The 15,141-nt window shown below is 41.6% G+C and overlaps 1 protein-coding gene across 3 annotated transcripts; it reads left to right on the top strand.

The window, feature by feature from the left end:
- The first annotated feature begins 549 nt into the window (after positions 1–549).
- LOC135114064 (substance-K receptor-like) lies at positions 550–14,833 on the top strand. 3 transcript variants are annotated; one of them, XM_064029737.1, is made up of 13 exons: positions 550–806; positions 5,602–5,780; positions 5,904–6,085; positions 6,379–6,542; positions 7,100–7,237; positions 7,381–7,478; positions 8,193–8,509; positions 10,647–10,825; positions 12,089–12,263; positions 12,441–12,601; positions 12,811–12,948; positions 13,499–13,593; positions 13,686–14,833. In XM_064029737.1, exons 3-13 carry the CDS (start codon positions 5,974–5,976, stop codon positions 14,068–14,070), a joined length of 1,962 nt encoding a protein of 653 aa, XP_063885807.1. In that variant the 5' UTR covers positions 550–806; positions 5,602–5,780; positions 5,904–5,973; the 3' UTR covers positions 14,071–14,833. The 3 variants fall into 3 exon arrangements, with proteins under 3 accessions (XP_063885807.1, XP_063885808.1, XP_063885809.1); XM_064029738.1 differs by lacking the exon at positions 550–806 and adding an exon at positions 3,966–4,981; XM_064029739.1 differs by lacking the exons at positions 550–806; positions 5,602–5,780; positions 5,904–6,085; ... (2 more) ...; positions 7,381–7,478; positions 8,193–8,509 and adding an exon at positions 8,534–10,294.
- Positions 14,834–15,141: the final 308 nt, after the last annotated feature.

Genomic DNA, 15,141 nt, shown 5'->3' with positions numbered 1-15,141 from the left:
TGATGGATGAGGGCTGATGTTGGCAAGGTTTGAGATGAGGGATGTAAGGTGTGTGTGTGTGTGTGTGTGTGTGTGTGTGTGTGTGTGTGTGTGTGTGTGTGTGTGTGTGTGTGTGTGTATGTATATATATATATATATATATATATATATATATATATATATATATATATATATATATATATATATATATATATATATATATATATATATAGAGAGAGAGAGAGAGAGAGAGAGAGAGAGAGAGAGAGAGAGAGAGAGAGAGAGAGAGAGAGAGAGAGAATGTATTCCCTGATGTTTCCTGTTAATATTTCCACTCCATCGTGATTGAAGTAAAGACACTGGTCTTTATCTGTGGACATGTCAGCTATAAGCGTATTGTTCTTTTTTTCTTCATTTACTTGAAATGAATGTACGTAACTAACCTTGTGTTTTTTTTTTTATCTCCTTGAGTCGGTTATCTTTGGTGGCCGCTTCGATGAACTACATTCACCGACTCGCTATCCCTGTGTAGCGGCCAACCCAACCCGGCGCGTGAAGTCCAGGCATACTGTTCTCTAATCTCTAATCTGGAATGAAAACTATTAATTGACTAAAAGATACAGTCTGTACGAGTAAGATTAATGACTGCTTACAAAAAAAATTATGTGTCTTGTCTTCACCTCCACACACAGACTCGCAACTTGAGAGGCGGTGAGATCAAGGTAATTCGTGGCAAATCGAGGAATATACCGGCCAGTGACACCACCAACACTCGCGTGGCGTCACTCCGATAGTGTCCCTCTCGGCTCAAAACGGACTTCCTAATGGTAATGACCCACTTCGCCGACTTCGCCTGACTATAACTACCTGCTCTATTTATTTCCTGTCATAGTGAGGTGCTAATTTCCTTTTTACTGTTCGGTGGTCTGTACACTAATCCCAGAAATACTTCCTTAATATCTACCCATATCGACTCTGTTTTGCTATCTATTTTAATTCTACTGTTAAAAAAAAAAGCATACTAATGTGTCCCTAACGTATAACGCGACGCCTCTCCTCTTTTCCCTGTCTTTATAGAATAGTGTATCACCATCTAATTAAATTAAATTAATTAAATTAAACAAAAGGGTTAAATTTCATCTTTCATCTTTAACCTCTGTCTACGTGACTCGGAGGCTGATTATAACTAAAACAAACAAACAAACATTAATTAATTAATTAATTAATTAATTAGTCATAAATGTCAACATTACAGTACTGGAGCTGATACTCGTACTTCAAGATAACATGTTATCTTTGTTTTTTCAACACAAATCTCTAGTGCTCAGGGGCATCATGCCAATGGGCTCTCAAAACATGAATGTGATGGAAATACCTCGTGGGCGGAACAAGAAATGCGATAACCTTCTTAGTCATGCGGGAAGATGAGCACTGCGTATCATCCTAGGATTTCCGAAATGTCGTGATAAGTGAGGAAAAGATGGACCATAGCCAAGTTCCACAATCTAACCGAAACACGTGACAAGTGCAAGCTGAATATAAAGAGACAGAAACCGAAGCTATTTCATATGCGATGACTGAGACTTCAAACAAAAGGGAATTAGCTCCTCTGAACACATCAATGGACAGACGAGAGAGAGAGAGAGAGAGAGAGAGAGAGAGAGAGAGAGAGAGAGAGAGAGAGAGAGAGAGAGAGAGAGAGAGAGAGAGACTCGATGTTCATAAATAGTACATAAACACAAAAAAGGACTGAATTCTGAAGGCTTTGAGCTGTAGGACGATAGTAGAGAAAAACCCAAGAAAATTATCAAGAGATCAAGATAAGAGATCTCAGCATGGGGTCTCTGGCTTACAGTGTTGGTTGTGTCAATGAGGGGGATGGCCTGGGCTGGGGCAGGGAGTGACTGAATTGTTATGATAAACACAGGTTACGCAATATGATGCAGACAGCCAGAGAGAGAGAGAGAGAGAGAGAGAGAGAGAGAGAGAGAGAGAGAGAGAGAGAGAGAGAGAGAGAGAGAGAGAGAGAGAGAGAGAGAGAGAGAGAGAGAGAGAGAGACTGTTTAGCTACATCAATCATACAGTTTTTTTAATCTTTCTACAAGTCTTTTCTTACACTACTACTACTACTAATACTACAACTACTACTACTCCTACTACTACTACTACTACTACTACTACTATCACTCTAAAAAGCTACAACAGCAAAATCTATAAGGACAATAAAATGACGCTAAAAACAATAGATAGCACTTGGCACCGTATCAACTTCTACCCACGTTTAACTGCACGGATATGAAAATGAACACAAAATAGGGACTGTATAATATCGCTCCGGGTGTCACTGAGAAGACACCCTCAATTATGAATGTTTTGTATGCCCAGCTCGCAGACAAACAGACAAGCAGGTAGACAGGAGGGTAACATCGCATTACCTCAACCAATGTCCTGACCTGACTGTTATGAATTAGTTATTGTTTGTATATATAACGTGCACGTATGTTTACAGTAGCATTCTCGAGTCATGTGTCAGTGGAAGGACACGTGCTCCCTGGTACATTCTCCTTATCATCAGGTCACACTGACGGCGGAGGCTATCATTATGTCATTATGTACAGAAGGGTCGAAACCTAGTTGTGTTCAGCCTTATCGTGTGTGTGTGTGTGTGTGTGTGTGTGTGTGTGTGTGTGTGTGTGTGTGTGTGTGTGTGTGTGTGTGTGTGTGTGTGTGTGTGCTGACTCGCAATGATTCATGCATGACGACATAAAAAGCCAAGGCCACGAAATTCTTCGCTCCCTCGACTGGGAGACTTGGTGTTAGTCAGTCGTTGAATTTTTCCCATATTTCGATAAGTAACAGGAGTGTACTGCATCACTCAGTATACTTGTAGCTCATCAGTGTTAAAACTAAAGCTATTCACAATCTTATTTCTTCTGAACAATGAGGCCGATTGCAACGAGACTCACACAATAGGATAACACAGTTTTTCAGTTTTGTTAAATGCGTTTCATCACTTCTGTTGGATGAAAAAAATAATATAAGACAACAATACTTGCATGTGAAATGCTGGTCATTTATGTGCATACCCTAATCACAGGATATTAAAAAAAAAAAAAAAAAACGTCGTAGTTCACATTTGGGGAGTCAGTGGTGACGTGCTCGTATGTGACTTGACTCACGCACACTTGGACTCTCGGCTCATCATTCACCTTCCCTGTGCGGTCACCGTCCAGTTGTGCATAAATGTGGCATCTCTTTGTCAAAAAATTATGAGCTAAAATTTCTTTTGTCCTGTTTTATATATTAGCTGTTGGGTGGCTGCTAAAGCTGCGTGACCTGTCTAGGGAAAATAGACACGATCACTATCCTATTGTGATTATCCCCACCTATCTCAAATACCTACGAATCAGTCTTAAAAATCACTGAGCGTCATATTAACCAGGTCGCCGCCGCCTGGCACCGTAAGATCAAACACTTAAAGAAGGAGATATCTCTTCCTGCTAGATGATAATTATTATCCGGTTTATCAGATTTGATTACTAGCAGATAACAAAAGTTTCATTAAAAGATGGAGCATCTTTGATTAGAAAAAATAAAATGAAAAGATGTTAATCTGTAAGTGTGTACCAACATATATTTTCAATATTTTTTAAGTATGACATAATTCAGATTGTAGAGTCTCTCGTAAATTTTTTTCTTGCTTTGATCAGGGAAAGCTCTAAGGTTGTATATTAAAATTAATGTTTAATACTACAAGTGTGTATTACCATACTATTTTCTCTTTTTCCTTTTAGCAATGCAGAATTCATCTTGTCAGACTATTACTATAAATGCTCTTTGTCATGTTCATGGCCCAGTTATGTCACTGGCCTAAAAAAAAAAAAAAAAAAAAAAAGAAAGAAAACCGTATGGGGAAGAATGGGGGAGTCGCTTGCGAGCGGAGATGGAGAGGGGTGGCTGGTTAAGAACTGGTGATAGTGATTACACCGATATACATCATATCAGTGTCTCCTATCTTAATGAACTCCATTGTCTTCGGGATGTCGCGCACAACTATTTTAATTTCATCTGTGCCTTCTGATCACACCAGAAAAGCTTAAGCCATCGCTATTTCCGGTTGTGTACATCGTCTTTTTAAAGTCCAAATCACTTCAAAGTCTGAGTGTTGTGGAAGAGAGGAGAGTGAGACACGCCGTCCCTCTTGGAGAGCCTTGAATGATAAGACCCAGTGGCTGATCAAAAGACAGAACGGCGATGAGGAGCAGTGTGGCAAGAACTCCCTCCACCCACGCAAGAATTACCTCTGAGGAAAACTTTACCGTATTTGTGACGTTTATGAATAGTGCTATGGTGCAAAATTCAACTATATGAACAAAAAACAATTTGCTTCTTGAGAAAATACGTATTCCATTGTTCAATCAACAGCAAGTTAACGAAGAGTGCGGAGATATAATTGCTGATCCACCATGGCAGCTTTGTGTCCATTCCCAAAATGTTACGGACGTGACCAGAAAATGATAAAGTGTTTTGGGAACACTGGATGATAAACACCAAGTTTCCGATTTTTTCTACTAACTTTGAGTCTCAAGTGTGTTTATACCCGACGAGGAAATGGTTAGTTTAGGAGAAGGAACGCTGAACTGCAACGATTCGTGTTGTCAAATGTCATCCGGGAACGTTGTTTGTTTTGGCGATTACAACTTTACAGACAGAGCGAACATCACGTACCCCGAACAATGGGAACTGGCGCTGAGGTGGACCTACGCCTCGATAATAATGCTCGTGGCCGTGTTCGGGAACCTGACCATCATCATCATCTTGGCCAAAAACCGCAACCTGCTCCGCCACTCCATAAACTGCTTCATTTTGAACATGTCAGTGGCGGACCTGATCACCGCGCTGGCAGGCCCGATCCCCTTCACAATACGGGACACAGCCTACTTTTGGGTGCTTGGGAGGGCTTGGTGTCACCTAGAAGGATATATACAAAAGTGAGTAGCAAGTGAGTCTCTTTTACCATAAAAAGTTAATACAGCTCAAAGGAAGGTCGTGTTAACACAAAAGGCTTAAATGAAAAACATGCAACTCGACAACCCGCTACCGTCATAACAATTATCTCTACTTAAACAAACATTTTTACTTTTTATTTTTTGGACATGAGAGACTTGATTGGTTCTTTGTCGAGGACTGCACACTTAAAGATGTCTGCATCTTTCACCGATAAATATGACTTGATAAGCTCAAACTGATTTTTTCGTGACTGCACTGGTAAATGTTCCACCTTGTTTAAAACGTTCCCCTTTTACAAATAGACAATACAATCTGCCGCACACAATTTCTTTTCTATGAGTATAATATCCACTGCAGAACATCTAAGCCAGTTTTTTTTTTCTTCTTCTCTCTCCCCTCTTCTATGCATGATTATTATTAGAATTCCTGTTTGCCTCACTGATGCTGGTGATGATTTTGATATTCACATTCACTGGCCATTTTCTTTTAACAAGAAGAGTTGCAATGTTACATAAGTTAATAATTTCATGATATTTTCGGGAAATATATGACTAGTATAACAGAATAAGCTTTTTTTACGTGAGTTGTGCCACTTTGCATTTACTCTCGCAGTGCTGGTGATGATGGTGAGTGTGACATCGCTGGCCACCATCAGCTTTGATCGCATGATAGGCGTCGTCTGGCCCTTCCATACCCATCTGAAGATGTGGCAGTGTTTCGCTATCATCGTCATTATCTGGATCGTATCAGCCATACTTGCCGTGCCTTTTGGCATCTACAGAATCTATACAGTAGGTTTATTTTTTCGCTAGATATACTGTTAGAAGAAAGCTTTGTTGGACGGTTATTGTAAAGTCTGGGAGAAAACGGTGTTGAATATTCAGTGCAAAGTCAAATGTGAGGGTCGTTTGCAGGTCCACCAATGGCAAGACCTTACTGAAATAACATGCGGTGAGGAATGCCCAAAAAATTCAAGTCTGGTGGATGGTCAACATGATCGGCCTAACGTGGCTGCCTCTCCTCATCATGCTCAGCTGCTACACCACCATCCTTGTCTACTTCAGGAGCTCCGGATTCAGGAGTCGGACAAATAGTGGTGAGTCGCACGTATCTTGACGGATTTAGTGAATAAGTTATTATATTCACACACTTTCTCATTTCTTACTAATACGATATAATGTAATTTGTCCGTAATTCTCTTCTAGTATCTTGCACATTTAATTATTTTTTGCAGTCTTATGTCTAATTTCCTCATACTTGATACAGTAAGTTCATGGAGCACTGTTAAGGCGCATTATTTTCCTTCGTTAAGACATGTTACTATATGGACAACTATGTTTCTGTCCCCGGGAGACTTAATTACCGAGGGTACTTATTTTCTCCCTACAGAACACCCCTCCATCACACTTATGAAGCGACGCGTGGTGATCATGATGTTCGTCATCGTCATTGCCTTCACGGTATTTTGGTTGCCGTTCCAGATACTCAAAATCTGCGGCAATCAGATGTTTTTCGGCGAGGACGGCCAAATTAAGAGTCCAGAAGCGCAGAAGGTGAGCTGCGCAGTCTTCACTTCTGAACCCAAGCTAGAGTACATTACGCCAAGATTAGGACACGCTGCTACTCTCTCTCTCTCTCTCTCTCTCTCTCTCTCTCTCTCTCTCTCTGTGTGTGTGTGTGTGTGTGTGTGTGTGTGTGTGTGTGTGTGAGAGAGAGAGAGAGAGAGAGAGAGAGAGAGAGAGAGAGAGAGAGAGAGAGAGAGAGAGAGAGAGAGAGAGAGAGAGAGAGAGAGAGAGAGAGAGAGAGAGAGAGAGAGAGAGAGAGAGAGGATGCATTATGTCAGTCAGCTAATCGTTCATTCACATGATTAAAGAAAAATGCATTAAGGCCGATGCACAGTTTAGACGCAGGCCTGGACAACCCGCTATTCTGTTCTTTAATGGCCTCTATCTTGTCCCCTGTATTTTAACGTAATAAACTACTTTGCGTTATATATTGTTAAGAAAAAAAGCAAAACATATAATTCTCTCTTAGAAGAACTGTACCAGCATCAGCAACCTGCGCATCAACACTCCCAGCATCTCATCTTCTTTGCGCCTCTCCGTTTCAGAGTTACGACATCCTGTACACAATGTGCCACTACTTGATTTACACCAACGTGGCGGTCAACCCAATCATCTACGCCCTCATGCACCAAACCTTTCGCCGCGCCCTTCGTGTCACCTTCCCCTGTCTTTATCATCATAAGGTAATGAAGTTAATTAAGCTGTTGCCACCACTACCATCACCACAAACAGATTAATCCTTCTGTTTTGAAGAGACATATATCAAAACATACTACACTTTTTTTTCTTCTTTTTTTAACATTTTTCTTCTTCTTCATCTCGGAAGTCTGCCTTTGTGCTGACGCCTGGCTTGGGCCGCCAGCACTACGTCTGGTCCATGCGGTCCACTTCCAATGTGTACAGTGATGTGATGGCAATGTCAAGGTGAGTAGTGTGTGCTGCATGATGCTAAGAGAGAGAGAGAGAGAGAGAGAGAGAGAGAGAGAGAGAGAGAGAGAGAGAGAGAGAGAGAGAGAGAGAGAGAGAGAGAGAGAGAGAGAGAGATATGAGGGGGCTTAAATGATCTACAAGCCACATTCTTTGCCTTCTTCCTTCCTCCGCCAGGACAGTTGATTGGTGCATTCCTGAAGATCTTCCGACTTCCACGAGTTTTTTTCCTTTTATTTCCATTCAAAATATTTCCAGTCACATTATCAGTTATCCTTTCAGTAAATAAAAATTCGAAGACTGCGATACGAAAACAATAATAATATAAAAGTATTAACTCTTCAGGAAGTGCGCGGAAAGAAATAACGCACATTAACGATATTAACAGATCCATATGTGTTTCGACAGGCGCGAGGTCTGTACTGGCGCGTGTCAACCTTCATATGGATGCGTTTATATAAATTATACATGCTGATTTGCTTCCATGATTTTTTTCTGAAGGATTATTATGTTGATATTATTGTTTTCCTTTTTTTTTTTTAATTTCTTGGAAATTAAGTTTAGGGCAAGATGTATTAATATAGTAAGGAACTGGCAAAAAGCATCATGAGAGCACCAATCAGCTGCCTGGCCGGAAAGGTGAACAAACAGGAGTGTAGCTTCTATAACAGCTTGGACTACGGCGACTATAGTAGCAATCTTATTCTTCAGGCAAAATCCTGAGGAGAGGAGGCGAAGGATGAGGGCGTCGAGTGCTGTCGTTGGGTCAGCAGCCGTGGCCGCTTCTATCGTCATTGAAACTAACTCAGAAAATCAGAGAGGTAATAGCTCGGAGAGATCTGGACAGCCTGAGACGACGGTGGTGCAGAACGAGACTGAAGACTGGAGGCCCAATGGAGGGCGTCCCTTGGCTGATGAGAGGTACGTGCGGGACTTGAGACCTAGGGAAATATCCATCGTCAGCACGGGCGCCTTGGGGCAACTCATCACGCAGGTCATCGAGGAGGAATCTTCAAGTGACGTGGAAGGTGAGAGAATCTTGTGACAAGGAGTTAGTAACACTCCGCCGCTCTTTTTAACAGAGTGGCGGCGATGTGCATGTAGATCTTATATTCGCAAGCACCACCTCATTAACTGCTTCGCCATTACAATATTCTCATACTTTATGTAATCGCAGTCTCGATTTGAAATTGTGACAAGTGATATCTCGTAGCCAATGTCTGATACTGATACATTAACTCTGGGTGGCGGGTGTGTTGGGGCGTGCCTGGTGTGCGAGGCGCCAAGACTGACAAGGCTGATTAACGGCCGAGCGAGTTTTCGGTCATTACAGATCTCTTAAGTTAAGTACTAGATTTTGAGTACGATGTTCAACAAAGTACTTGTGATAATAATGAGATTTATGTCTTTAGATAAGCGTCGTCTTTGTTTGTGAAGATAAAAACGTTTTATTTGTTTTATATAATGTATAAATAAAATAATATTGAAGCAAACTACGCTTTATTTGTCAAATGATTTGTTGAATAAAAAATAATAAGATCGACCGACATAGTTATCTCCTTGTGTGTGTGTGTGTGTGTGTGTGTGTGTGTGTGTGTGTGTGTGTGTGTGTGTGTGTGCAAACAGCCTAAAGATCTCTTCCAAACACTTTATAAAACTATCCTGTCATCCCTCCTTAACGTGCACGTGCGGCGAGGTGACCTGACACGTGGAAATAAGACAAGGAAATAATCGTGTCATGGCTCTCCTCCTGGCTGGAAGGCGCAGCTCGGCCTGTACCACCGGCCTCAAGGTCTCATCGTGCTGTTTGGCGAATTATTTGTCTCATCTCTACTGTCTCATTTGTTTCTTATTTTCAAGAAAACACAGGAATGGCTAAACCCAATAACCTTGTACTGAGAGGTGGAATGATCCGGTGGTATTATGGGAGATACAGCAAGTGGACAGATAAGAGGAGGCGGCAAGTAAGACATCAAAGATATGCGCGGGGGTTCAGTTAACCCTGGGTCTCCATACTACCAGGTTCCACAAGTTTGACTTACTAACCTAATCATTTTCGAACCTTATGCAAAGGCATCAAATCCTGACGCTTTCTAAGAGCATCTCGAACAATAGAGTGAAATTCATATCACTGAATTAACAAGGAGCTTTATAGTGGTCTTTAAACAAATAGTGAAGCTTCAGGTGAAAGAAATGACATATGGGAACATTTTATAGTTCTAGAAAACTACATGGAAATAAAAGTGGAGTTATTCGTCTGTCACGTGCATATGTGCCTCCTTGACTTTCGTGGGATGGAGTGCAATCCACCAGACGCGCGAGAATGTTTCCTCAAGGCGTGGTGCTGGTCTGACTGACGGTGGGCAGCTCGGTTCGTGACGAAACCATGGTGGCTCAATCAGGCCCTGAGTGGGATTTACTTGCGGGAGACGAGATGGTCGACCCCCTCTCAATATCCTGCAACTTGACGTGCTGCAAGTACAGTGACGATGACGATGATATTATCTGCTTCAGTGACTTAAATTTCACAGAATATAAGAACCTAACGATATGGGCGCCTTGGGAACTGGCTGTGAGGTGGACTTTCGCCTCACTGATCATGCTCGTGGCTGTCCTCGGAAACCTGACCATCATTATTATCCTGGCTAAGAATCGTCTTCTCCTCCGCACTTCGGTCAATCACTTCATCCTCAACATGTCTGTGGCAGACCTGATTCTTGCACTCACCGGCCCCATCCCCTTCACTGTACGGGACACCAGCATGTTCTGGCCTCTTGGTGAAGCTTGGTGCTACTTGGAAGGATACATACAAAGTGAGTCACCATTATGCCGTTAGAAGAGATGTTATTTAGGGAGAAAGTTTTGTTATTTCAAGGCATGAAAGTGTAAAAAATCCGCATTGCAGATATTTCCTTTCAAGCTTGGATAGTTGGATCAACTTTCCATCCTTACAAAACAACTATTCCCTCATGACTTGTATTTGGAATGTGATGGTTTTGTTATTTCAAGACATATAGAGTGCACAATGATGTTTTCTTTTAAGCTTGGATAGTTAGACCTTTACAAAAATTGTTTCCTCTTGACTTGCACTTGAAACTTCTACACCTGTCATCAAGAACTCATAAATCCTTCCTTACGTTCATGGCCTTTTAATGTGTGCCGCAGTGCTGGTGATGCTGGTGAGTCTGGAGTCGCTTGCCACCATCAGCTGTGACCGCATGATGGGGGTGGTGCGGCCTTTCCACACCCACCTCAAGACCTGGCAGTCCCTCGCCATCATCATCATTATCTGGGTGTCTTCCGCCGTGCTCGCCGTGCCGTGGGGCCTCTACAGGGTGTACACGGTGGGTCCTCTGAGGGAGCGCTGTTCGTCCTCGTGGTGTTTGATGGACTTTGCTTGCTGTGCCTTGAGCGTGGTCTTGCTATACAGTTATTTTTTTTATTTAAGAGAGGTAGATATAGATATAGATATGAACTCAAAGAAGCTTCTATTCTTCAACTGTTTTCTAGCACTTTCTGTTTCTTCTATCTTGTTTTCCAGATGTTGTGCAGTGCTTTTTTGTTTTCTATTTCAGTTGTGTACATACTGGTGAACAGGAACTCTCGATTTGTTTTGTTTTCATCTTGCTGGTAGGGGTGCTGTAAGGCAACAGTTATGCTCGCATTGTTTGGTAGGTCAAGGGCAACAACATTCATGTAAAAAAAAGGGCCCACTGAGGTGCCAGTCCCCACAGAAGATCATAATGGTAATGGAAGTTAATTTCATTGAATAATTTTTTTTTTTTTTCATCATATTCCTTATAACGAGTATAAAGTAAAAAAAAAGTTAAGTTTATGTTAAAATGCAGTTACAAAGGGAGATATGAGGTGGGAATATCACTTTTTTATGTAAGTTTCTTCAGTCAAATTCGCACCTATTTATAACTGGGTATTTTTGAGGATTTGATGTGGATGGCGTTGATGGTGAAAAGTGTGGTGTTTACTGTCATTGTGTGGCTGGTTATGTCGAGTTCCTGAGGGAAAAACAGGGAAAAAGTGCTACATATTTTATGCATTGATATTATATTTTTTATGACAATTTTTTTAAGGGAGTTTTTATAAATATATGTGAAAATTTGCGTTGCATGTGTCCATTGACGCTCTGTTAAGAAGCAGTCAACAGAAACTGTTTTGCTTATGTTGTTTTCACAATGCTCGTCTCGGAAAAAAAAAAGTGATTTTTTTTTCTATCTACGTAGTCTTTTATTACTGGACACACACACTGAGCTTGTATTTCGTCAAAAATCAGGTGAATAAATTTGCTGTTTTGATATCTGTCAATATAGCCGCTACACACGAAGTCAAACGGTATTATTTACTCCGAAGAAATGACTTGCTATAAGCGATAAGCCTAGGAACCACTGTTGTGTAGATAACCTCGCCTATCACTCAAGTATACTGGTGATCTAAACAACATATGCATCGATGAACATAGAAAAAAAAATTAGATAGGTGAATAAAAAATCTAGAAAAAAAAAAAAAAACGAGAGGTGTTCAGATCGTGCAACACGGTTCGCTGATGCAATGGTCACGTCGCAACATTCCCACTACTGCCTCTTGTCCCTCAGATACACATATGGAAAGACCGCACGGAGACTAACTGCGGCGAGAAGGAGACGCTGTACATGTGGTGGATGGCGCTGGTGGGCCTCGCGTGGCTGTCGCTCGCTATCATGCTCGTCTCCTATTTCACCATCCTCGCCTATTTTAGGCATCCCAGCTTCAAGAATTTCTCCAAAAGAGGTGAGTCAGCTTATGAAAACCTCGATCTTGAATTCGGGATGGGTGAAGAAATACTACATCTTACCCATTTCACCACTAATGATGAAAACTTTATATCACGAAGAAGCTGAGTCATGGCAACACACAGGTGCGCACTGCCTCACTGAACCCTCATACACACGCTGACTATTCCCGCAGAACACCCCGTGATGACTCACCTCAAGAAGCGGGTGGTGAAGATGATGTTCCTGGTGGTGGTGACCTTCGTGGTGTGCTGGCTGCCCATACAGCTGCTCAACATCTTCCACACCAACTTTCTGAATGACTTCGGGAGCTTAAAGGATGATACCTCTAAGAGGGTAAGAGAGAGAGAGAGAGAGAGAGAGAGAGAGAGAGAGAGAGAGAGAGAGAGAGAGAGAGAGAGAGAGAGTTATTTGATTACACGAAATTCAGTGTCTCTGTACTGGTGAAAAAAAAAAAAAATGCTAAACACACACACACACACACACACATATGCATAATACCTGTCCTGCTTTTTGTTATATACGTAAATCACTTCTCCGTGCAGAATTACGCGGCGCTGATGACGGTGTCCCAGTACATGATCTACGTGAACCCTGCCGTCAACCCAGTCATCTACGGCCTCCTCCACCAGAACTTTCGACGCGCCTTCAGACTCACTTTCCCCTGCATCTTTACACGGAAGGTGAGGAGATAATAACGTTCATGATGATAGGTGTCATCTCCATCTTTGGTACATATTGTTATCTACTATAGGACAAAGCCATTTTTTTTTTTTGTACATACTCTGCTTTTCTTTTTTTCGTGTGTGTGTGTGTGTGTGTGTGTGTGTGTGTGTGTGTGTGTGTGTGTGTGTGTGTGTGTGTGTGTGTGTGTGTCATAGATGACATCATCCTTCTGTGGAGACCTGCTGCTAGTCGTGGAGCAGTGTAGAAGTCCTTTGCCATACATACAGTGTACATATATATACATTATCATCGTATATAATACATTACGTCTGTATTATCTAAGTTCTGGAGGTTATCATCCTACAGGTAGATTTTTTTTTCGCCTATTCAAAATTCCTAATTCTCTAACTACTATTTGGATGAAAGAACTTTTACTATATATGAAAAAAAAAGAATTGAATACTTTGAACAGAAATTTCCTTAAAACTAAAACATGTTCAATATCTTTTCCGCGTCGTTAACCATCCCACCATGACTTACGGCTGCCTTCCATTTCTTCCCTGGCAGTCCACTCTGGTCCTGACCCGCGGCCAAGGTGTCACCCGATACATGTGGTCTGTCAAATCGACTGGCTCGCAGCCAAGCGTCACCGGCCAGCGCAGGTGAGTGGGGTCTGAAGGAAAAGGAAGATTCATGGGAAAAGAAAAGGAAACCATAAAACTAAAGTGAGAGCATAATGTCTCTCTTCCTACAGGCACTGCGGCGAGAGACAGGTACAACCTGAGCGCAACCCTGCAACGCCAAGTCGGAGGTTGAGTGGCTCCGAGACTCTCAATGATGAAGCGCAAAGAAACAGTCACGTCAGCAGTGAGGGTGAGCGAAAGAGGAGAAAGAAGTGCTGCATTCTGAAACCTGGGCGTCTTGCACGACAGAAATCTAAGAAAAAGGATAGATGGTCTCCTGAGAATGACAATGATGAAAGATGCTGCTCTGCAGGCTCTTCCTACGCCAATGAAAAATATGTACGAGACTTGCCTCAGAAGATTTCCATTGTCAGCAAGGGCGCCCTGGGTCACCTTATCACAGAAGTCATCGAGGAGGAGACTTCGAGTGATGCAGAGAGGGAGAGAGTCTTGTGAGAAAAGCGACATTCTTGCCTAATTTCATCAAAGTAAATTTAGCAAGGATCGAAGTATATTAGTGTGATATTCATAGGGAAGGACAGCCCAGACATGTTCACTGGATGTAGTGGAGACTTGTCTGACTCTTGCCATAAAAAGGAAATTACTGTTTGGAAGGTTGAGTGTAGTTGATGGGTGAAGGGAATAACTTTACAGGTGAAATATTGAATTTAAGGCATGAAAATCTATGAAAATATCCTGCATGATGTAAATGTTGTTATATTTTCTTAAGTCTATTCCTTAATGCATTGCCTGTGCTGGCGCGGGTGTGGATAAACCTCTGATGATTAAAAATATTTTCTAGATTCGTTATCTTACGATTCGATAATCCATTTAATTAGTCACATTCAGACTTCAGGTTAATGAGCATCATGTTGGTGACTTGGCTTCTTTGAGACGCAAAAATATCCTGATGATGGCAAGCGGGACTTCCTAAACAAATTTTACGGAAACCAACCACTTGCTTATCGACTCATAAGAATGTCTAGAAAAGGTCCTAGTTCGGCAATACTTCTTTTTACAGAGTGGAAGTTGTTGCTTTTAGTTGATTTTATTACATGACCCTGTAGAGATAACATATGCGAGCAGTGACACAATAAACAGATTATACAGGAAGCCAGTAGTAGTAAATTGACAATGGTTATAGACTATTTGACAATGAATATGTATCAAAGTCTTATCTGCTATCCATGTCATGTTTTTATAAATTTTTACTCCTCCATTATTTCCTTTTTACTTTTCTTTATATATCTCTCCTTTTGTTCCTCCTTTTGTTCTCCTTCGATGGCAGTCAGAAGCAGCAGCAGCAGCAGCAGTAGTAGTAGTAGTAGTAGTAGTAGTAGTAGCAGTAGTAGTAGCAAAAATAGTAATAATTATCATCACAACAGAACACGCTAACACACCACCGCCAACACTAGCACCACCATCACCACCAACAAAGTTCTTAACGAAGCCCAATATACGTAGATGTAAAGCCTCCAACAAACTCCCCTTTACCTTGTTGACCTAAGTGCTGATAATTCTCCCCTC

The sequence above is a fragment of the Scylla paramamosain genome, chromosome 27 (genome assembly GCF_035594125.1).
Source record: "Scylla paramamosain isolate STU-SP2022 chromosome 27, ASM3559412v1, whole genome shotgun sequence".
NCBI classification, from domain to species: domain Eukaryota; kingdom Metazoa; phylum Arthropoda; class Malacostraca; order Decapoda; family Portunidae; genus Scylla; species Scylla paramamosain.
This window is presented reverse-complemented; position numbering and strand designations above follow the sequence as displayed.

What these genes read in the sequence shown, in the direction of transcription:
- LOC135114064 (XM_064029737.1), top strand. Translation starts at nt 5,974, where the DNA reads ATGGTCAACATGATCGGCCTAACGTGGCTGCCTCTCCTCATCATGCTC. An exon ending in CAGGAGTCGGACAAATAGTG is followed by an intron (nt 6,086 to 6,378) that starts GTGAGTCGCACG and finishes TTCTCCCTACAG; the next exon opens with AACACCCCTCCATCACACTT. An exon ending in CAAGAATTTCTCCAAAAGAG is followed by an intron (nt 12,264 to 12,440) that starts GTGAGTCAGCTT and finishes CTATTCCCGCAG; the next exon opens with AACACCCCGTGATGACTCAC.